Source organism: Colias eurytheme, chromosome 2 (genome assembly GCF_061535395.1).
Source record: "Colias eurytheme isolate Ceu_HAF_F1 chromosome 2, ilColEury1 Martin Lab GWU primary, whole genome shotgun sequence".
Classification (NCBI taxonomy): Eukaryota; Metazoa; Arthropoda; class Insecta; order Lepidoptera; family Pieridae; genus Colias; species Colias eurytheme.
Window position 1 is genome coordinate 9,229,595 of NC_142981.1, and position 24,024 is coordinate 9,253,618.

Below are 24,024 nucleotides of genomic sequence, written 5' to 3' on the forward strand. Positions count from 1 at the left end.
TACTATTATAAAGGCGAAAGTTTGTATGGATGTTTGTTACTCTTTCACGTAAAAACTACTGAACCGATTACAATGAAATTTAGCACACATATAGAGGGTAACTTGGATTAACACATAGGATAGGTTTTATCCCGGAAATCCCACGGAAACGGGAACTATGCGGGTTTTCCTTTGAAAACGCGGGCGAAGCCGCGGGCGGAAATCTAGTAATGAATACTGTTAAAAGTCTAAACAAGAAGTCAATTTTTGAGGTTTGGTCTCGTCTCTTTCGTCCTCCACTACTTGAGCCTCTGCTGATAGCAGAATTTACAATAATTTTCTAAGATTTCCAGTGATTATTAATATTATAAAGTATTCTCAAAAAGGAAAAACAAAGAGGTTTAAGAAAAAAATAATCAATTTATTATATATGCATACATAAATTCATCCATTAACACAATATGTATTTTTATCAGACGCTGCAGCTGCTTCTAAAACAAGTGATTTCTTTCTCAAAGTTTCCCAACGCAGTCTTATTTCAGGATCTGTTGGACCCCACAATTTGTTCGGCTGGCAATTTATTCGTATTCGCTGAAAATTTTATTAATTTATAAATTAATATAATTAAATAAATGATGCAAAACCTACTGGACCGACTTAGTATACTGTAGCACATGGTCTGGGGTAACATAAGTTGAAGGCTATTTGTATTGTATTGAAGGCTAAATGTATGTTTCCATCAATTTTATTTTGTATCATACGTACAAGTGCATTTAGCAGTATATAATTAAACTGATTATATAAAAAAATAATCTATATGTTACCTCCTTAAAATTACATAAATATCTTATTTACCAAGTTTACATCACTCCAATGTTTTTTAAACTGCACCTATAACTTAAATGATAACCTCGTAACCTCTTTAGGTTCGATATATGGTAAATATTTTTAACAATCCATTATTTTAAAAAATCAGCACATCAAGATCAGCTTTGAAGTGCCGAAAATCACACAGATATAGGATGGCATAGATATCTTAAATACATAATATTGAGATATAACTGGTAAAATACAGGCACTAAAAATTTATCAATAAATGGAAACATTTGCTGGTAGGTAAGTACATTACTTGTGTATTTGTGTTAACTAGCCCACAGCCCTCGGCTTCACCTGCATAACCAAAGAATGCTCCCATGGGAATGAGATGTTGTCATGTTGGTAAAAAGTAGTTACTCCATAGCATCCTAAGTATCTCCAGACACAAAAATCTTATTATCGATCTACTGCGACGTGAAATAAAGACAAACAAACACAATTTCTCATATTATACATATATTATAATAATAATACCTGTAAGAAAGATCCCTTAGTTTTTAATACGAGTATTACTGCATATACAGGGATGAAGATGACAGACGCTAATGCGACGCACCAACCGAGACCAGTCGCTTCTCGCAACGAGTAAGATGTTATAATCTAAAATTGAAAAATAAAAATGATCATAAATTCCAATTTAGTCATTTAGTGATTGTCATCTAAGATTTTTATTTTTGGGCAAAAATAAATCGACTTGACTGGACGATCTGAGCCATGCAATTTGCTCTGCTCATAAAATGAATGTTTCGTAATTTTTTTGTAATATTTTTAAATCATCAATATATGAGCAACGAGTATACAATGTATTGTATACTCGTTGCTTTTTGCATGCGTGCATGCATGCTGTTGAATGTATTTAAATTGGAACCAGCAGTGCCTGAAATAAGCTTGCATAGACATTTTAAAGAACATTCCAAATACAATAAATATCCAAAAACATTTATTTACCAACAACAAAACCGGCACGACATATCTCCACAATACCATCCAGATTCTATTCAACGGTGCTCCAGTCATGAACACTACGTCATCAGCCAGGTTCCTAGGCCCATATGTATATACCGCGGCTATTAGCTCTAAGCCACATACCAGAGGAACGCTGGCTATAGCCACGTGGGCGTCCAGAAGACTGATAATATGGAGACCACCCTGGGGAATACTCCTTAGCTTAATTTTTTTTATAGATTGACTAGCTTTCCTCTCGTGGCTTTGCCCGCTTTGTATTAAACCCAATAAATTATAAACCAAAACCTTCCTCTTCAATCATAGCCATATTTTGTATGTTGAGGTAGGTTTCAACGTTACAGTACAAATCGATAGAGATAATGTATTGCAATGGCGTGCAAACAAAAGCATTGCTTAGAGAAACTTGTAAATTGATATTGGATTCGAAGTTAGTTTTAAAGGAAAATTTAATAGCCTATGTAGGTAACTGGGTAATCTACCTTTCTTATGACAAAAAAAAGGTCCAGTATTTACATACAAAAAGAAATCCTTCCCCTTTATAATATTAGTGTAGAAATGTAGATGTAAACTTTGTGCACTGAGAAAAATGAGATTTTGAAGACTTATTTCATCGTTAGCGTGCAAAATTCTTATAAATTCGATATTTCAGGAAGTTCCTTTGGCTCAATAAATTAAGTAATTCAACACATAGCCACTATTATATTTATTTATTATTATTTATTTATTTGGAGATCTTACAGAAACAATTAAAGGCGTATACATAAATTAATGACATAACCAATAATAACATTAACAATTGTTTCCTCTACGTCTCACAGTGAACATAATAGAAAAAGTAAAAGAAAAAAAAAACACAATACAATTATTATCTGTTGCAAGGTAGCCAAATATATAAAACCACAGAACAGTAAAGTAGATAGAAGTGTGATGTGGGCGTGGCCCACGTGTCACTGGTAAGGTAAGATCACCTAACTTGCTCTCAGTTATGCGCAGAAAAATATTCGAGTCGGTTGTCAGCTGTCAAACCTTTTTTCCATATTTATTCATTAATTAGGACGTGTTGTTCGGTATTGGAGTGCAAAAATGATAGCAGACGAAATAATATCAGCAATGGAGGCATTTCATACCATCGGTAAGTCTTATTTTTATTTATTTTAATTATATTTTATGTTATAACTTCGCTTGTCGTACTTTGTCAAAATTGTATACAAATATCTAGTCAAAATGAACCTTAATCCGTAAGAAATTAGTACTATTATAGATTGGACAGCAAACTAGACTTTCTGGAATATTATTGCAATAAACAAACGAATGTCGCTTTAGTGATGCTTGTGGCGCATATCGACAGTATCGATACTTTAGAAAAGACAAACATTATAAATATAAAATTTTATTTTATTTTTCCTTAGCTTTCATTTGTCCAATTTATTTATAGATTTCCCAAAGAGGCTAATTTAAAAGAGAAATGGATAAATGCAACGTGACGAGTTAACTAGATGCCGAACAGCACTAAGCGGTCTAACAAAGGCCACCGATACAGCAAACCTACGGCAGTTCCAAGATTTAAAATAATGCATATTTTCTGTTTGTATTTTGTAAATATAGATTAATACTATTCTATTCCGTTTTTTATTTAATAATAATAATATAAAAAGACGTACTTAGTAGTAATAAACATACTCCAAAATGTGACACAATATACTATACTCATATAAAAGAAAGAAAAAAAAATACACAAAAAATATTTATTTGTGAATTATCGATAACAAGGCTGACATCCCTCAGGGCATAGCATCAGATAAATATCAAGTTAATGTCATTAATGTTGAGTGACACAAATTTCAACCTTATCTCCATGTGTTGCGTTTCAAATTTATATCTATCGAAAACTAACGCCCTCTGTTGTGGAGTAGCTGAATGTTTTCGAATTTGGAATTTCTGTGCAATGAGAAACAAAACAGCTTATATACCTAGGGATGTTATACTAAAATAAACCGTAACATGGTGCGTTAGGGTACATATTGAAATGCTGAATTTATAACCTAAGTCAGTTTTTACTCAAATTAAGCTGTCCAATCAAAGGCATAGTTTACTTGTAGTGTACTGTATTACTATCGGTTTAAATGTGTGGGTTTGGCGACACTGGTTTTCATACTAATTATGACATTAAAGCACTTCTATATGTTTTTACTGTTCTGTGTATAAAACTAATACAGACTTCTGAAATATTAAACCGGGAGAAAAAGCATTAATTTAAGCATGTAGATACTTATTCAAAGTTAAAAGGTTTATACATATAATTGGTTTATTGAACATTTGAAACTATATCGGGAGCATGAAAACAGATCTATTTCATTTAGTTTGTCATTGTGTAAGACACACATTCTGTGAAGTGGCGCGCGTTGTCCTGCGTTGGTTCTGGTATGTTGTATGTGGAAAAGACATTTGGAACGAGTTGGTCGCGAAGGCACACGAAAGGACAAGTCGGCTAGTAAGTTCGGAGAATCAATTTCACCCACACAAATGCTTCTTAAAGTGACAGCATCAGTTACTGAACGTCTGTTGGACAAGGACATCATGTTATATTTTTCTAAGAGTTGATTGTATGAGCATCTGGGAGAGCATAAGCGATAGTTAAGTGTGCGCAGAAACTTCTTCTGTATCATTTCCAATTTATTTATATAGCAATTATAAAATGGATTCCATATAGGAGATACATAATCGAGGTGTGATCTAACTAATGATTGGTAGAGGCAAATAAATGTATCCTTTTGTCTGAAATTCTTAGTAATTCGGGTGATGAAACCCAACATACGGTAAGCTTTATTCAATATGTAGTCAATATGTACGTCCATTGTGAGTTTAGCATCAAGGTAGACGCCTAAATTACGAATAGAAGAGTCGGTATCAAGAATGTGTTCTCCTAGTTTAAATTTTGATGGAATAATATTTATATTTTTAGTAAAACGGACATGTTTGCATTTATTGTAAGATAGGTATAGCTTGTTGTTTTTGCAGTATTCGCCTAACCTATCAAGGTCTTCTTGTATAAGACGAATGTCATTTTTATTTGAAATGGAAGAATATATTTTTAAGTCGTCGGCATATAAAAGAAATTTTGAGTGAATAAAGCAACTGGATATATCATTAATAAATATAGTGAAGAGCAAAGGGCCGAGAATAGATCCTTGAGGAATACCAGATGTTACAACTACTGGAGAAGATGTAAAACCGTTCATTACTACTACCTGGACACGATTTTGTAAATATGAAGAAAACCAACGGAAAAGATTGCCTTTTATGCCATTGTAGGACAATTTTTTTAAAAGCAACAAGTGATCCACCTTGTCAAATGCTTTTTTAAAATCAGTGTAGATGGTTTCTATTTGACACTTCTTATCCAAACCTGTAAAAACATAGTTAGTGAATTCAAGCAGATTTGACAAAGTGGACCTGCCTCTTACAAAGCCATGTTGTTCTGCAATAATAAAATGTTTAAGACTAGAGGATATTCGACCGTGAACCAATCTTTCAAATACTTTTGGAATTGCTGACAGTATAGATATTGGACGATAATTTGCAATATCATTTTTGGACCCAGATTTAAAAATAGGGGTTATAAAAACTTTCTTCCACTTATTCGGAAAAATTCCTGTTTTTAAACAATTATTAAATATTATTTGTAATGGCAAAGATATACTTCCACTTACATTTCTTAAAAATATGGGACTAATATTATCAGGTCCTGAGCCTTTATTAGGATCGATATCCTTTAATGCTTTGTATATTTCAGTCTTATTTAAGTTTATATGATGCAAATTTAGTATACTATTATTGTCTAAGAGTTCAATGGTATTGTATGCTCCAGGGGTAACAGGTTCAAATACAGATTGAAAGTAGTTGGAGAACATTTCGCAAATTACGCTGGGATTACAAGATGAAGTGGTAGCTAATTTCATGATTTTAGGATAACCTGAGTTGGTTTCTTTTAAGTCAGATGTGTATTTCCAGAAATATTTGATGTTATCCTTAAGTGATGATTCAACGTTAGCTATATACTTGGCGTAACAATTCCTAATAAGTAATTTTACTCGCTTTCTAAGCAGATTGAATTCCTGATAGTCTCTTAGGCGCGGGTCAAACACAAGCGGCGCGGGCGCGGGCGTGCCATAAGCGCACCTCTTGAATCTGTTTTGCACCACGTCCTTCTTATACATTTTGTATGAAAGAATTTTGGAAAGGCGACGAGGCGGCACGCCACGGTTGCGCCGCGGGCGTACCGCAGGCGTACCGCAGGCGCGCTTCCCCCATCGCATCCAAATAGAGGTCAATTCACGGTCATACACAATCAAAAACAAATCGGGTGGTAGTAGACCGGGAGATACTGACACAAAATTTCGAGTCATTTGTCTGTTACAATTTTTACAAAAAAAAAATTTGCAGATTTTCGGCGGTATGGCGACCATTTGGAATCGTCCGAAAAGTATGGCATGGCGATTTTCGTAAATGGCTGCACGACGATGGTTACCTGTGCAAAAGTTAGCCTGGTACAAATGGTTGAATTGTTTTTTTTAAATCAACACATTCGCGTCGGTATGGCGGGCTGTAAGTCACACCGGAAAAGTATGGCATGACACTACCGCCTACTTCTTTTTTATGGGCTATCGGTAAATTCTAAATTTTTTGTGTTACAAATCGTTTGACTTCGCTATTTTTCCGACGAGTTCGACTAACGCCCACGCGACTAAGCCGACGGTACCAGCGTTCACACCATCGTTTTTCTTTTTGTCATTGCGTACTAAGACCCCTGTAGAACCGCCATCCTGTTACAAATGACTCGAAATTTTGTGTCAGTATCTCCCGGTCTATAGGAGACGGTAGCCTGTCAGTCAAAAATGTGTTCTCTCTGTGTGGAATTATATAGAGCTGCTATTACATACCCTTCTTCGTTTTGTTTTTAAAGGTGAATTGAATTAATCGATGAAATGATTTACACAGGTGATGGCAGTAGGGAAAGTGAAAATGAAGAAGAGCATAATGAAAGTTCCCATGTATTTACAATGTCAGAAATAAAGATAATCCTGATTTTGATTGTGTTTTTTATTTATTTGTAATTGTAATAATATTGTGGAATGATCAGTACTGTAAATACTTTTGAACTGAGATTTTAATGATAAGATTTATATGGTTTAAATGTAAACCTGTGTTTGAAAACCATATTTTATCTATACTAATATTATAAAGAGGAAAGGTTTGTATGTATGTATGTATGTATGTATGTATGTATGTATGTATGGTTTTCACGCATAAACTAGGTACTGGACCGATTTTGATGAAATTTGGCACAGATAATCTTTAGACCCTGAGAAAGAACATAGGCTACCTTTTATTGCGAAATATGTACCACGGGCGAAGCCGGGGCGGACCGCTAGTACAATATAAATTTTGTGTTTTTAACCTTCTTTTCTTCCATCATTACACCAGTACTACTTTAAAATTACTTTAAAAGTACTATAAAATTTTCCAAGTAAATTCCAACATTTCCAACAAAGATATATTTGCAATCGTGGGGTTATCCTCGCTATTTACTTACAAGGAATTATCAAAACAAAATCGTTACTTTCAAATTAACGTTACTTTCAAATCTCTTTTAGCACAAAAAACATAATTTTACTAAATTATGCATGAATATGTCCCGCTTGTATATGTCCCGCGCCTTAGTGATTTATAGATTTTCCATATGTGCTATTAGGGTGTCAAAACTGAAGGGAACAAACAATACATGCTATATATCTTATGCCGTGTTCATTTCGACACGAAATAAATCAAGCTAAGCAAACAGGACAATTCGGTTGCATGAGCTCAAACTTCACGTGACAAATAATATTGCTAACTCCAGCAACATTGTTTCACTTGTCACGGTTTACGCGGTCACTGAACTCTGGGGAAGTTATATGGATCAAGGTAATTGTGCAGTTCTAGAATAATTATGTAATGCTGTTTGAAGGCAGTTTGTAGTGGTAGGTAACGAAGATTTTTTTTATACTAGCTACAGTTTTTTGCTAACAGACATGCAGTAGGTATATAAAAAGAAAGACTGAAAGCTTGCTTTAGGTAAGCAAAAAAGTAGAAAAATAAAAAAAACCGTGTAAGTTACATGACGTAAGAATATAACTTTAAGATACGGTCACTATAGTTGGTTACCGTATTTTATTTGAAGGAATCGAAGAAAATATGCATATTAAAAATGTACAATGACAGATGACAGATCTTACTATTATTTCTTCTTTCTACCTTTAGCTTGCAATAGACATGAAACTATGTAATTAGCCACAATAATATATCTTTAGTAAACACTTACCTCTGTAGTGCATAAGATAGACAAACAAAAAAGCGATATACACGTTAAAAATGTTATAAATTTTTTCCTACTTCGAAGTTGAGGAAATTCGTCTAGTATACCCGCTATCACTGCTTCTATAGTTACGAACTGAAAAAAAAATAGAATAACTATTATATAAAAATGTGGGGCAAATTTTATGAATGTATGGAGTTATGTTTAGTGTATTATTATAATATAATGGATTTTTTGAAGGCTAACTAAGGAAAACTATTACTAACATTTTATAAAGGTTGTAGTTCTTCAATGTTGTAGAATGTAATATGATATTCAGTTGGGCTTTATTCATGTGGTCAGCTCCATACAGGTTTCAGTGCGGTTTTGAACCCTTTTCGTATAAATTAAATGTGATATGGGTTTCGCTGATTGTCTCAACATAAAACATATTGACTAACTGCAGACATATTGTGTTTAGTAAGTAGTTAGTTAGTCGCTAGCCCACAATCTTAAGCTACATTTTTTGGTAAAAAGAAAATTTTCCGAGTCCACGTAATGTATGGCTTTTTGCTAGCATTATTAAAATAAAGCATTTCCGAAAGTTACCCTCAAACTAATAGAATTGTAACGCAAAAAGCATTTACAAAGCATTTGAACACTAAACGGTAACTGGTTAAAAGACAATGTTTTATCGTAATCAATCGCACGAAAGCTTTTTCCTCGAAGTGAATAAGTCGAAGCTGTGATTCACTGAAACTTGGCACACGCACGCAAGCGATTGACAAGCCTCCTATTTGTACCTTATTGGATAGTTCTGACAAATTGAAATTGAAATTTTATTTTGAGAAATATGACTGAACCACTTGTTATTGGGAAAATAAATGATGAAAGAAGAACTAAAGTGTCGTGAATAAGTCAGACTTCTTTTATGACGAACATACTAAGTAGGTAATTAACCAATTTTATCTGAAACAATATTCACAAAAAAACCAACCCAACTGAATATAACATTAGGTACTACCTCAATTGCGTTCCTTAATTGCCTGCCTTGCGAATATTTTTCTTTCATTATTTTTTTATGTTTTTTTTTTCAAAAAATCTCTTCATATTTCAACCAAACCATTCACGCCACATACATATACTTAAAAATAATCTGAAAACTGACCATCGTATCAATACCCAAGAAGAACAGCATAACAAAGAACACGATCGCCCAGAAGTTAGGCACGGGCATCATGGCCACCGCGGCTGGGTACGTCACGAAGGCCAACCCCGGGCCCGCGGAGGCCACCTCGCTTATTCCCACACCCGCCCGATCCGCTAGGAAACCTAGCACCGAGAACACTACGAAACCCGCCAGAATACTCGTGCCGCAGTTTATCACTGGTATTATTATGGACGATCTGAAATACAATTGAATTATAAATAAAAAACACTGGAAATAAATATACCTAGTAGGAAGGATCAGGTGAACCTGAAAATTCAAAATACATAGCAAAAAATAATAATTAGCAAATAGCAACGCCTCATAGCTCATCGGATGTATAGATCTCTTGGGCGAATATAAGCCACGCCATTTAGTTTGATTTCTATTTAAAATATTTTAGTTTCGTCACGAACGCCAAGCCCGGGCATGCCCGTCCGACCCGCCAGGAAACCTTGCACTGAGAATACTAGAGATAAACTACGATAACATGGCGCGCCCCTCCAAAATTCAAAACGTTTGAAAGTATTTACAATGCACCACCAAGATTCACAACGCATGTGTGCGTAATGAGACGGCCGTCAAACAAAAACAAATCCACGGATTTGTTGCTCGACTAGTCACGCTCTAATCGCTCATTATTATTAGTAATGGCGCTGCACTGACGTATTCTATGAAAACGACACGTGCGTTGTCTTGGGCGCTCGGCAACTTATGATTAGTTGACCAACAAATCTGGTAATAAGTGAGATATTACGAGTACTGATTGCAAAAGAACTATGAATTAATTTTATTGTGTTCAAATACTGAAATGTAATTTTATTATTTACTCTATATCCTGCATGTTTAAAGTTTTCAATAAAATGAAATCTTTATTATGTATTTATAACACATTTATTTTTAGTGACTAGTTAAGACATCAAAATCATTTACAAAAATACGTAATCATCATTTATTTTTTATTATAAGAAAGTTTATAAATTATAATATTATGTTACGAGCCAAGTGATAACAAAGGCATTATTCATACTGCCTGGGCATTAATAATAATATCCTCATTAATCACTTGGCCCACAACATTAATAATGAACTAAATTGATATGTTTTTGTATTATTTCAATAGCTGTGTAACTCTTGTATTTTTTATTTTATTTTAATCTACATAATAATTCAATAAAGGATATTTTATTTATTATTTATTTATTTATTTAATAAAACATAAATCAAACAAACTTAAATCTTATTGATCTCTATTGGCACTGGAACTAAAATTTTCTTCATCACTGTCATAGAAGCTTGATGTGTCATTTTCAGAATCGGATTCTCCTACGTGAATAATAAATTCTTGCTCATTTTTTTTCTTTAATTTTCCATTACTAACTTGTTTTGCAATCAGTACTTTCGTATTACTGAGCGAGGTAGAATTAATAAATAATAACTAGACTGTCTCAGACCGCTGCCGGCCTGCTACTAAAGACGAATACGTACAACTACATACAAACTCCTTCGTATAGACTACAAGCCCGCATATGAAAAAAATATGGGTCAAATGAACCACCACGGGACATATCTAGTACGAAAGAAGAGCAAAAAATAATAAGATTCATCACTATGCCGTCACTTGTAAGCTGTCCAACTGAGTGCAGATGAGAATTGAAAAGTGCAGGTAGACTCGGTAAATTTTGGTCATATATTTTTGTACGGCATTCTTAACCATCGATAGATCCATTAAAAATAATAAGAAACCGCTCAGTGCCGTACAAAAATGTTGGTCCACCAAGTCGGAATTTTTATTTAATTTCCGAGGGTTACCGGGGGTAAATTTGGTCATTTGACCATGTACGGCATCTGTGTCATACTATTGCTATACTGCTTTTAATCCATTATTCCGCAACGCCGTACAAAAATCATGGGGACAAGGGGAAAAAATCGAGAGTTGTAATCCCCTCTCTTTCCCCACTCCAGGGGGTCATTTGACACAACACGAAATAAATTTATTTTTAAAGTATTTTATGCATAGATAATATTTTTTCATGTGCCGTACATTTTCGTTGGTTCAAAGGGGAAAAATCTGAAAAAGAAAAAATCCATATAACGAAATGTTTGCTTTATATTTTGATAATAAAATATAAATATACATTAATATTAAGAAGCTCGAGGTGGTTAATTATCACCTTGGAAAGTCGGAGTCAAGTGGAATGGACTCCGTTAAATTGATGAACTAATAAAAAAGCTATGAACGAAAAGATGTGAATTATATGCAATCAGCCCATGAATACAGGTAAAGTCACAAGCAAATGCTAGTATTATATACATATTCAAAATGTACAAGTAAAGCGCTTTCAAATGATACCAAACACGGCATATTTATCTTAACTTTATTTTTTTACTCTGTATGTTTTGTCCGCTAGAGGGCGCCACATTAGATTTTGTGAAACCCCATATAGCCTTTAGCTAGCTGGTCACTGGTTATCCAGTGAACAATTCAGACGCTTCTAATGATATGTCATTTGTCGAATTCTGATAAGTAGTTTAGAAGTTACGAGGGAATAGATGAACATACATACATGACCTGTCAAAACCATAACCCTCCTTTTGCTTTGCCGTAGTTGGGTAAAAATATGTTAATGCCGTACTGTATCAAATGGCCATAAAGCACCCTTAAAATTGTAGCTTTCGTCGCTTTCATCAGCCTAAAAGATGTGATCTGCACAAAAATGTACGGCATCGTTTTTTCCTAATTTATCTATGTTAATACTATTTAAAACAACGAATAAAGTGTAGAAAACTATTATATTTCATTAATCTACGATGTTTAAACTTTAACAAAATTTCTGGTTTTGAATTTCTCTATAACTTTTTTTAGAACAGTTTCTTTTGAACGGCAATACTATACAACAATTGAATTTTACAATATCATGTTAAAAAAAAAGTTCCCGTACAGGGTCAAATGACCTTACAGCTCTTTATATCAAGAATTCGATGAAATTAAGATGATTATTGGTATACATTTAAAAGAACAATTATTTTTTGACGGCATTGCTTTTAATAGTACTTTTGAGTGCTAGATAATGTTTTGGAACCGAAGCCGTACTTAGTCAAATGACCCCCTGGAGTGGGGTAAGAGAGGGGATTGCAACTCTCGATTTTTTCCCCTTGTCCCCATGATTTTTGTACGGCGTTGCGGAATAATGGATTAAAAGCAGTATAGCAATAGTATGACACAGATGCCGTACATGGTCAAATGACCAAATTTACCCCCGGTAACTCTCGGAAATTAAATAAAAATTCCGACTTGGTGGACCAACATTTTTGTACGGCACTGAGCGGTTTCTTATTATTTTTAATGGATCTATCGATGGTTAAGAATGCCGTACAAAAATATATGACCAAAATTTACCGAGTCTACCTGTACTTTTCAATTCTCATCTGCACTCAGTTGGACAGCTTACAAGTGACGGCATAGTGATGAATCTTATTATTTTTTGCTCTTCTTTCGTTCTAGATAATATGTCCCGTGGTGGTTCATTTGACCCATATTTTTTTCATATGCGGGCTTGTAGTCTAGTAAGGATGTCACTACACACATTGAAACAGTAATTTGGAGGGGCGCGCCATGTTATCGTAGTTTATCTTTACCTACCTGTAGGCTGTATTTACATAATATAAGAAATAATTGAAAAAATATTGAACTATATTTTAACTAAGAACTAGCTAGTAGCTACGCTTCGCATTATTTGGTAAGTCATCTCTTTTGCGAATATAGGACATTATATTAATTGATACATGAGTTTTTTGTTTTGCCCATGGCAAACAATCAAAAACACCTTTATAATAATGCAATTACATAAATAAAAGATACATTACCGAAAATAGTTGTAATGGAAATTGTTAAAACTGGCCATGCTGACTAATCCTCCCCAGCCAGGGCCTACAGAAAAGAACACTTGGGTAGCTGCATCTGCCCATACCTGTAAACATTATACTAAAACGTGACTTTGAACACAAAGGAAAACCCTATAGAGATAAGTAAAATATGTATGTAAAAAAGATACAATCGTTAATCGATTTTTAATAGCCATTCGTATTTTGTTTACGTGCCTATTATTATCCAGTTCATACTAGTTTTAAATTAGGTTAATAAGGTTCTCCTAACCGATTTTCGTGATTTGCCTCTAATCTTAATAAAGATCAGCTAAAGCCTAAAAAATGCCCCTTGTGATCATGTCCGTTCATAGTTTTATGGGACGGAAGTTTCTGCACAACTGGAGTATCCAATGTACAAAAATTGAAACTTTTATGTAAAATAAAGTATTTTTTGGATGATATATAGTTACAGGATTATCAATAAATCACAATTATAACCAAGAGAGTATTCTGAATACTCTAACCTCGAACCTTTTCACATTTAATATACATAGAAGTGGGGTGTGGGCGCGGGATTCGGCTCTTAGCAGGTACTTGAAAAAATAACACAAAAATGACCAACTTTATTTACTTGAATATCGATAAATATTAGAGAGCAATTTTAGGAAATTAGTATTACCTTTGGTTTAGCTAATTGGCTCCAATCCGGCCATACATAATACAAGATGCCTTGCCAAGCGCCTGGTAACGTAGTTCCTCGTATTAGTAATGCAAATAATACCACATATGGAAACAAAACGGTGAAGTATACGATCTGTAAGGTATCAACAAAAAATTATATTATTTTACCACCCTAAATATTTTTAATTCTGGAAAATTCAATGAAATATGGTAATGTATTGTTTAAAAAAAACATAGGGAATAGGCAATAAATTTTAATAATGTATGGAAAAGTTTTGAGCCCTTTCAAAGAGAATATCTAGCAAGTAAAAATAATGATGCTGATATAAAATAAAATTTCTTACTAACTTTTCCAACGCTTTTTACACCATTGCAAATGCAAAGGTAAACTATAATCCAAGAAATCACATTACACCAGAACACGGGCCACACAACTCCACCGATTTGAGATATATTTGGAGACATTTGCAGGATTCGAATACTGAAAATAAGAAAGTATTTGAAAGTTCCATTCATCTATCTAATATTAGAGAACATTATTTTAACACTGAAAATTGTACTGATTGTTTTATAGAAAGAAAATAACTTGATACATAGATATAGGTCCAAGACCTTTCAGTTTATGCTATCGTAATACGATACAAGTCATCACGAAACTCATGAAAAGTAATATTGAAAGTGCCTCGTTCAGCTGCTATCGTAAAATTTATATGACAGTTATACTTACTGAAAGAATTCATCCTCTGGTGTTGACGCCGTACCATTGAATAATAAACTTGAAGTGCTAGTAATCTAGAAATTTTTATCATATTCAATACAATATATTCTATCAGTGTTTTCTTTTAAGCCTGTATGCTTATAGTTATGTGTAGTTACTTCTTTGGTTTTGGAAAATATTTGTTTTTAAAATAATTTATCTCATCATGCCCATTGCGTATGTAACCCTAATTATTTATAAATAATAATTATTCTACCAAAAATGATAAATAGCATTTACAATATTTGCTAGACATGAGAACATTTACAAGAGCATTAATTCGAATACCTCCGCGCATTTGTCAGTGTTCCATGAATTACCGCAGTCTTGCCAAGGCAGTGGCGAGCTGAAGGAATGATATATGTACAGAATCGGGTATGACATAATGACTGCAAAGTATGTTACCGCTATAACGTTTAAAATTATCACCGCGTAGCCGGCCCCTGTTGACAAATTGTATACAGCTAAAGGATGGGCAGAAATAAATCAGAAGTAGAGCAGTTGCGACATGCACTTGATAATTCAGAAGGGGATATGGAGAAATACATTATGTGTAATTGAAGAAGATATGAGCACGTGTTGATAAAGGTTTCTGTGATTTTTAATTGGGTTCATACATAAGTGATTAAAGTCTTTAGTCGACCCAAGTACCTTTATATGTAGTTTAACCATTTATTAGAAAACATTTTATTGGTTTGTTTTCAAATGATATGGATGTGAATATGGATATTATTTACCTTTGAACAGTGGATTGATGTTGAATACTGATATGCATCCTGAACTAGCAAATTGTCCCAATGTCGTTTCCAAAAATACTAATGGTATTGCACAAATAAACAGCGTTAAGAGATATGGGATTAAAAATGCACCTGAAATTAGGAAGTGTCTTTTAACTGGGAGATACAAATAGTTCAATTATACTACTATATTAATGCTGCTAAAAAATTCAATACCAGAAACAACAAATAAAACATAATCAACATTATTTTCGTCTTCTTCTTCCAACTTCCGAGTCTCTAGGTATATAATTTAACCAGAAAGTGTACAAACCCCCGCCATTCCGGTAGCACAGATAGGGGAACCTCCAAATGTTTCCAATGCCAACAGCATAGCCTAAACACGAGAGCAGATACTCGATCTGATTGCCCCAACGCTCGTGACCCGCCATTCCCGCCTTAACCACAGATTAGTAGATAGTTGCTACGTAAGTTATACCACAGTAGACAGATGGCTAAACACTGGACGCGGGTCGTGACCCTAGATCGAGTCACCACTGAATTGAGGATGTGGATGCTTAGTGTGAAGTGCCGTATGGAAAATAAATATGCCTTGATTGCTGTTTGGGGGGCGTGTTACTGTCACTCTTAATGGTCACAAGAAAACATAATGTTAAGTAACAGTTATTGAAGTCGAATTAGAATAACTATTTTGCAACTTTTGCAACTCAACTCTCTGTAAATGTATATGTTCCGAGTGTAATGATGGAGTCTGTTTATGCGTGTTATATGTGCGTACCAAGTGCGTATGTACTAAAGTAGAAATTGTTCAGAATGACATGACGTCAGGAATTTTAAACAAAAAATATTTTCAATTTAATTTATTTTTATTCATTCATATTTCACAATAATTCAAGATCGTACAGTATCAATACTGAAACCAAAGTGGCAAGTCAAGTTATCTGGTGGGAGCTGCCTTGAGGAAGATGGGTCGTTTTCTGGCTTGCCTTTCGCTGTTTTCACTGCGCCTAAACTATATTGTAAAACCTGGACAGTAATTAATGAATGTATTTCATTCCTCTAATACATAGTAGAGCCAATTTAATTATTAAATTTTATACCGCTATATCCTGCTTTGAATGGTATGAACTTTCATTAAAATTGGCTAAATTATTGAAAATGACCTAAAGCGTACCTTTTAATGGGAATACTCAAATGTCGAATGCACAACGACTTTTTAAAGATTCCAAGATAGACGATAGAGATAATAAATCTGATATTTATAATAATTATAACATACAGAAAGGTCCCCATCCCCCCAGTGAATAGCATCTTCTGTGCCCAGCGAGTCGTCCCAGTGGAAATGCTGTGGCTGGCTCCAGTCGGGCCTCTTGAGTGCGCATTTAATTGTGGCCAAAGTGACCCTTTGCTCCCCTGGAGGCTTTAACGACATTGCGCTTTTTTTGTCTGGTTTACCTGGCTTGCCAGCGAATGTCTAATTATGGAAGAAATTGATTTCAGATTATTGAAAAACCCGAACAAAACGAAATAGAACTATAACTATTTCATAATCGATCACCACCATCCAAATGGTTATCTACTAGTTTTTACTGAACATGATTTGCTTGCTTTGTATGGACATTTTATAGACTTTTTTTTAGAAGGCCACAATTGCACATGTTACACCGCATATTTAAAGGAAACAAACAACAACAATTCTAACAGGAACGTCTAAGCATCCATAAATTAAATCTTAGATGATAATTTCATTACCATTGAATATATCAATCGTATCGTGACGACAGTCCTAAATGTATCCCGCAGAGCCGTTAGATTAGGACAAAATATCCTAACAGTGGGCTCTTGAAAGTTCATAATTTTATTCCACTGCACTTTATTACTCTCAAATGTGGTGTAATGGCAAATTATGCGAGAATTCTTGGTAGTTAAACGGTTATAAATATCAGACGCGTGAGATGACGCTTCGGGTTCTGCAAAGTAATAAATCAGTTTATTATCTTAACTCATTCATAATCTGCTGTGTGAACTTTATTTGGATTTCGGATGTTATTTGAATAGCACGTGCAATATATGTTTGAGAATTTGGAAAGACTTATTTTTAGTTACATGAAACTTTTGATGATAGATGAAGTTATGACGATTCCAAAGTGCAACAAGGAGTCAAATTAAATAAATAATTGTCTGAGTTAGAGTTTTATGGATCGTGTCTTTGAAATTGTTACAATAATATGTCGACGATCTTAATTATTGTATCACTTAACAAATTAGAACAATTAGCTAACTAGTCATTACCTGTTTAAGTTGGTTTATTACGAATCTTAAATAATATTAATTTTCTAATGTATTGGTATTTTGGACTACATGCTAATAATCGTTTTGAGTCTGGTAAATTTAATCGTATGTAGAAACAATAAAATAAGCACCAAGAATCATCTTGCTCTCCACAGCAGAAGCCTGCTTGGAGAAGTTCCAGTCTTCATCTTCTGGCGGTGGCATCATTTCAATTAGAGATTCGTTTTGACGGAACATTAAGAATTGTCTTCGAGTAGAATCTAATAAGGGTAGTTCTAGTTCAATGTGGAAAGCTGTTGTGGCACCCTGCATTGAAATGTGTGTAAATAAAATTTCAACAACTTTTTAAAGTGCCTAACTATGGATTCTATACACTACTTTTAGTTGACGGAAGGAAGTCTTATTGCGATAGAGATATCTAAAGACAAGAAAAATATGTATGTAGATAAAGGGGTGTGGGTATAAGAAAGTTATTTTAGACAAGTATATTTTACTTTGATGCTAATACAGTGTACCTATTGCATCTTCAACTTGAGTTTACTCAAGAAGTGAGTAACTTTCATGTATTTTACCTTTTCTGGCTTCGGCGGTTGTGGCACAGATATAACACGAAATACGGTGAAATCAAAGTACGCTGAACGCAGATCATCCGGATGGGGTTCAAAAGGTTCTGCAGAACGGTCGGTGGGGAGAACTTCGCGACAGTCCAGCCATTGGAGACGCGGGAAACGGGTTAGTGTGGTGCGTGCGTATGCGGCACACACCTATATGGTTATATCAGCTGTTTAATTAAGAGCCTAGTCTTTGTGAAATATAACCGTTCACTATAGAGGCTAGGGCCTAGGCTCTTGCTAAAGGAATATTGATGCAACTTTCATCGATGCTCCGCTATGGAGACTGGAGTAGCGTGACTTGATAAAACCCATCTCCTTCCTTAGTAAATGGAATTCCCAGTGCGAAAATATTTTTTTCAATGCGGAGCAGCAAATAATAGTCTTTGCAACAATAATAAACTACGCCTGTTACAGAAAAATAGCATAGTCGTGTAAATCAAACACGAATTACAGCATAATGTAGGAGTAAAAATTTGGTAAAGTCACATATCTCAATATTTATCAAATTTGGTATAATAAAATAATAAAAAATGCAAAAATTGTATATTAATGAAATCCATTAAATTGTTTTGCCATAGGATTTGTAATAGCGCCATCTATTAGAAAGAAATGAACATACCGAGCACGGATTTCCCGCTAACTGTAAAGACGTCAAACATGGCAGTTGCGCTAAAGGTTCTAGTACAGAGTTCAGATCGTAGATGTCGTTGTCGGCTAAATCGAGAACCGTGATGTGATGAGGTAAACGAGCTACACCTTGGATGCCCTCTAAAACATTTTAACAACAATAATTTACAATGATAAATCAATTATTATTGTTGTTGAAGACCTCTTGTAAAGGAAAAAATAATATTAATTTGTACGATTTTTTTGTATTCTAGAATCTAGATTACCTAGGTACTTAGGTATATCTAATTTAAACGTTGAAGACTATAAGTACATTAAAATTTGATTCATTAAAATTTGCCAAAGATAATCCTGCGGCTTAGTTTGCTATTGTCCTTAGAATTTTGGTCAGAATTGAAATTATAAAGCTTGAGTTAGGTAAGATATTGATTTGAGTAAGAAAAGGATCTCCCGGCAGATTTCTGGTGCAAGTTGTTTCTTTTCTAAATACCGCCTTACCGTCATTTAATAGATTTCCGCTTAATCCCAAGTATGTGAGCTCCGTTGGTAAATACTCAGCAAAATGATCAAGATTATTTATTCGATTGGCTTGAAGTTCAAGCAGTTTTAAGCTTCGAGGTAGAAAACTTGCATCAATTTTATCAATGAAGTTACAGGCCAAATTTAGTGTTATGACATTTTTAAATTCCAATAATTCTGCATCCAGCTCCGTCATCTACAATAGTCGCAATGCACTTTTAAACGATATAAAAATATAACACCTTATATTTTTTATTTGCCTCAAAATCTTCTATTATCTAGTCATTAATTGTGTTAAAGGTAATTAATTCTAAAAAAGTACCTCAATATCATTGACTCTCAACACAGTGACCCGTTTCAAGTCTTCTTTCAAACATTTTCGATCGTTAACTTTGACGGCCTTTTTAATAAGCTGAATCATATTATCCGTGATACAATTGCAATTTTTAAAGCATATTTTTCCTTCTTCGTTTGCGAAATTTTCGTTATCCCACAATGTTATGGGTAACATAATCTCCCATTGCTCTTCTAGACTCAAAGTATTTGTTTCATCGAAGAAACCACTTAGTATACTTTTATTTATTTTATTCTGCAATGCGGTTGAAAATGGTAATTGCGGGATATTTTCTTGAAGGCACTTCTTTCTATGATACCTTCCAGCATTATCACTTAGAGTCCAATTTATTCCGTGCTCTATTCTGTCTTGGTATCCTTTAAGATAAACAGGAAAATATAATAAAATATTGCCGATGATAAAATAAGAGAAGTTATTATAATATTATGAGCTTAGATTATGAGTAATAATATGTCATACCTTCAACTGCATCTTCAGGAACATAGTTAAGAGAAGCATCGCTAATATTAGGCCTTGCTACTTGCGGGGTAGGCTTTTTAACAGTTTCTTTCGGTTTTGGTGGCATAATATGTTTAAATAAATATTATTGATTGAACAACTAGGTTATTAAGCGTGCATTGCATAATGCCCTACTAAACAGTTCTACCATAGTTCTACTTCCAAATTCGAAGTATGAAATTGTCATTTTTTTTATTAATTGTGTTAAGTTTTCAGGACAAGGAAATAAAAATAACAGTACATAGATAATATTATATTTTTTTCATTAATTCAAAATAAAAAAAGTACAAATAATATACATAATTTTATGTTTAATTCATTTATGTTATCGTTTTATTACTATAGAGTTCAATAATTAAACTTTTACCGCGTTTCTCGGAGCAATTAACAAGCCTGGAGAAGTAACAATTAATTGAACAATAAAGCACTAGTTTGGCCTTTTTGGCTTATGGCAAAATGTCATGCGAAAAAAAAGGATAGATATATGTCAGTTCGACAGTTTGAAATGACATGTGCTCATTTCAATTTGTTTTAGTGACCAGTCTGGTCACTAACGCATGGTGATTTTAATTATTGTTTTTGAAGTGAAAAACGTGTTTTCTAGTTTCTTAAGTTATTTTCTGAAAAGATAATTTACTAAAGATTACATGGCTTGTGTTGTTCACGGCTGCAAAAGCCGTAGTACTGGGAAATCGGATGAAGATTGGAATTTGTCTTTTCACAGGTTAGTGTTTTGATCAATTTTTTTGTTAATTGTATTATAAATAAGTAAATTTACGTTATTTTCATAATCATCTATGTTTTATCTAACCGTAATCATTGAAATGAAATCATAATCAGCTTAGTTTTTAGAAAAAATGCAAAATATAACTTCCATAGTGTTGTGCAATTATCGATACTTGAGTAGGAACGAAGTACTTCATTGATAATACTGCTTTAGGTTAGGAGATAAAAAAAAGGTATTTAAGTATGGATTTTATTGTTATTTGCAGGTTTCTGGCTTGAGAAAAATTAAAAGATGTTTGGGTTAAAGCTATAGCAAAGGGAAAATTGGAAGCCTTCAAAACATTCTCGGCCTTGTTCAAATCATTTCGAATCAGACGGGAAGAAAAGTAAAGTGCTTTGCAGAGATGCTGTGCCACAAGTTTAAGGTGGCATCTATTTTAAATAATAAATATTGTAATTCGTTAATTAAGTATCGAAATAAAATGTTGTAAAAAAAAATTTTTAAATTTTATTTGTTTTATTTGAAGCAATTTATTTTAAACTTTTACAATTTTTTCCTGTGGGAATGAGTTATTTTCCCGCGGTAAATTGTAGCCTATATGTTATTCTGATGTTTAATCTATAATATGTATAATTGTAAAGTTCCATAAAAACTCATTCAGTAGTTTTTTCGTGAAAGAATATCAAATGTCCATTCTTATATATTTTTGCTTTTATAATATTAGTAGGATACGATTATTGATTTGTAAAAAGATCAACCAGGTGGAAGTCAGATTCGCGCACGAAGGGTTCCGTATAATTCTATGAATGAATCTATGAAAACAGGAAAAAATACGTACCTTTTTACGAAACCATAAAAAAACAATCGAAACCGAAATACCTAATATTATTTTTTTATAAATACCACTACCATACAATGCAAGGCAGTCGATACGCATCGTAAATGAATAATTCCAAATTAAACGAATCTTAAAATTTGGAATTACCTATCCATAATTCAAAATTAAAAGGATCTTAAATTATCTTCAAGCAATTTTATAACTTAATTTTTTTATTTATCGATATTTTAGTATTCGATAAAGTGACAAGCACTACCTTTTTAGAACAAAAAGTGGCTACATGTGGATTTGAATGCCAAGCCGATAACAGTGTGTTGTCTCTTTCTATCGCATTAATAAGGGTATTGAATAAAAGAGAGCCACTATATAAGAAACGTTCAATTAATTGTTACTTCTCCAGGCTTGTTAATTGCTCCGAGCCGCGTTTTATACGTATGTCGATAAAACAGTTCAAAATCTCGGAAGTTTTGTATGAGTTTCCATAGATGGCGTTATTATACGCGATTGTCGAATCTCGGATGTGAACAGTGAATTGTATACGGTGTTTTATTAAACAGCTGGTTATCGATGTGTGTGTCACAATACAAGTCACAATGTAATTATTTAAAAAAACGTGGAAGCAAGTAATAATTTTTAATACATGACTTTATGAGTCGATACAACAACATGCAACGATTTTATTTAATTATTTAAAGCACACTGTGGCATCGTATCTGAAAATTTCGCGAGTGATAATTTTGTATGACATTATAGTGAAGTGAAACGATGAAGTGACATTGACATTTTAATCAGTGACTTATCATCTTATGGACGCGGGAAATTTGAGCAGTTTTTATAGAAATTTGAATGTGAAATGCCGTGTTGTATCTCTTAATATTTAAGTTCCCGCGATAAAAGTTGTGTTTGTGATGTGGAGTGAAAGTAGTTTAAATGTATCGACTAGTTGACATTGTTGTGTGCCGATGTGCCGATACATGCATGTGCCCTCGCAACATTGGCAAAACACCATTTATGTGAAGAATTCACCGTCTACTTCCGCATCTGTTGTAAATCGTGTTGATAAATAATAAAATTACAAAGGTATTGACAAATTGAATTGACATACATTTTATAAAATGAAAGAAGATTTGCTATAAATTCTTATTTTCTCTAATTCATAAATTCAAACAATAAATATTTTCGATAAACACACATTGGTATGCGAAAAAACTAGTTTCAAATTAAAAGTCGAGAGGATTTCTAGACATTTATTCTTTTTGACCTTCATGTTTGTTTGTTAAGCATACAAAGAAATTAATATTTATAGTTAGGGAGCCAGGTGCAAATTGGGTTCATTATTTCCTCTCAAGAGATAATTCGTCAGAAGCATCAGAGTATAGTATTATAAAGCCTCGTGAACGTCAGCTGGCGCTCGGTTGGGGGGGTGAGCGGTTGTAGCCTCCCACGCACGTAGGAAAAAAAAATACATTCATTCATTTCCTCTCAGCTAAAAATTTGTCAAATTGTAGCTAACCCAATATCTCAACGAAAAAAAATAATCAGCTGGTTACAGCATGGTGTATTATACGTCAGCTGGTGGCTCGAACATGAAAAAAAAAATATTATTTTCCGTGATTTCCTCTCAAACAAAAATTTACCTGATGATAGCTTATATGTAACTGTGGATAAATATATAAGTCAGCTGGCTGTATCTTGGTGGAAAAACCGTCAGCTGATACTTTGAAACTTATTACATAGGAGTTAGACAGAAGCATCTATTGCCAATTTATATGCATCAGCTGACTAGATTTTCCTCAACTTATTGCTAGCTGATTCTTTTATTTATCGCATCAATATATTTTTAACACTCTCACTCACAAATTTTCATCTGAGAGGAAATGACGATATCTTTAATTATTCGACATTACGCTTCAATATAAGAGTTGAGTTGAAATAAACATTCAGTATCAATATTTTTGAAACGAATAAGTATGTAATCAAATAATTTTATATATTTAAATAATTAAATAATCAATTAGCAATAAATGAACTAGTTACTCGATAAAAAAAAACAATATAATAAACTCTGCTCTTTTACGCATATCCAATTGGTTCACTGCTAATAATTTATTATTAAATGCAAAAAAAAAAAACAAATTGTGTAGAATTTA

At 33.5% G+C, this 24,024-nt stretch overlaps 3 protein-coding genes across 3 annotated transcripts in view; 1 reads left to right on the forward strand and 2 right to left on the reverse strand.

The window, feature by feature from the left end:
- Positions 1-417: 417 nt before the first annotated feature.
- Positions 418-15,987, reverse strand: LOC149910594 (sodium- and chloride-dependent glycine transporter 1-like). Its single transcript, XM_090115396.1, has 12 exons — positions 15,718-15,987; positions 15,405-15,536; positions 14,956-15,110; positions 14,638-14,702; positions 14,259-14,391; positions 13,909-14,043; positions 13,230-13,333; positions 9,324-9,561; positions 8,183-8,311; positions 1,804-2,004; positions 1,330-1,455; positions 418-570 (listed from the first exon to the last, which is right to left on the reverse strand). Exons 1-12 carry the CDS (start codon positions 15,833-15,835, stop codon positions 424-426), a joined length of 1,683 nt encoding a protein of 560 aa, XP_089971522.1. The 5' UTR covers positions 15,836-15,987; the 3' UTR covers positions 418-423.
- Positions 15,988-16,283: 296 nt separating this feature from the next.
- LOC149910595 (uncharacterized) lies at positions 16,284-20,437 on the reverse strand. The gene is made up of 9 exons (XM_090108140.1): positions 20,271-20,437; positions 19,779-20,167; positions 19,436-19,652; positions 18,930-19,078; positions 18,269-18,460; positions 17,828-18,002; positions 17,157-17,374; positions 16,684-16,878; positions 16,284-16,430 (listed from the first exon to the last, which is right to left on the reverse strand). Exons 1-9 carry the CDS (start codon positions 20,374-20,376, stop codon positions 16,296-16,298), a joined length of 1,776 nt encoding a protein of 591 aa, XP_089964266.1. The 5' UTR covers positions 20,377-20,437; the 3' UTR covers positions 16,284-16,295.
- Positions 20,438-22,683: 2,246 nt separating this feature from the next.
- The window catches only part of LOC149910596 (sodium-coupled monocarboxylate transporter 1-like), a 30,720-nt gene continuing 29,379 nt past the window's right edge, over positions 22,684-24,024 (forward strand). The window contains exon 1 of the mRNA XM_090115715.1: positions 22,684-22,954. The gene's annotated coding sequence lies outside the window, so the exon portion shown is untranslated. The remainder of the gene's footprint in view (positions 22,955-24,024) is intronic.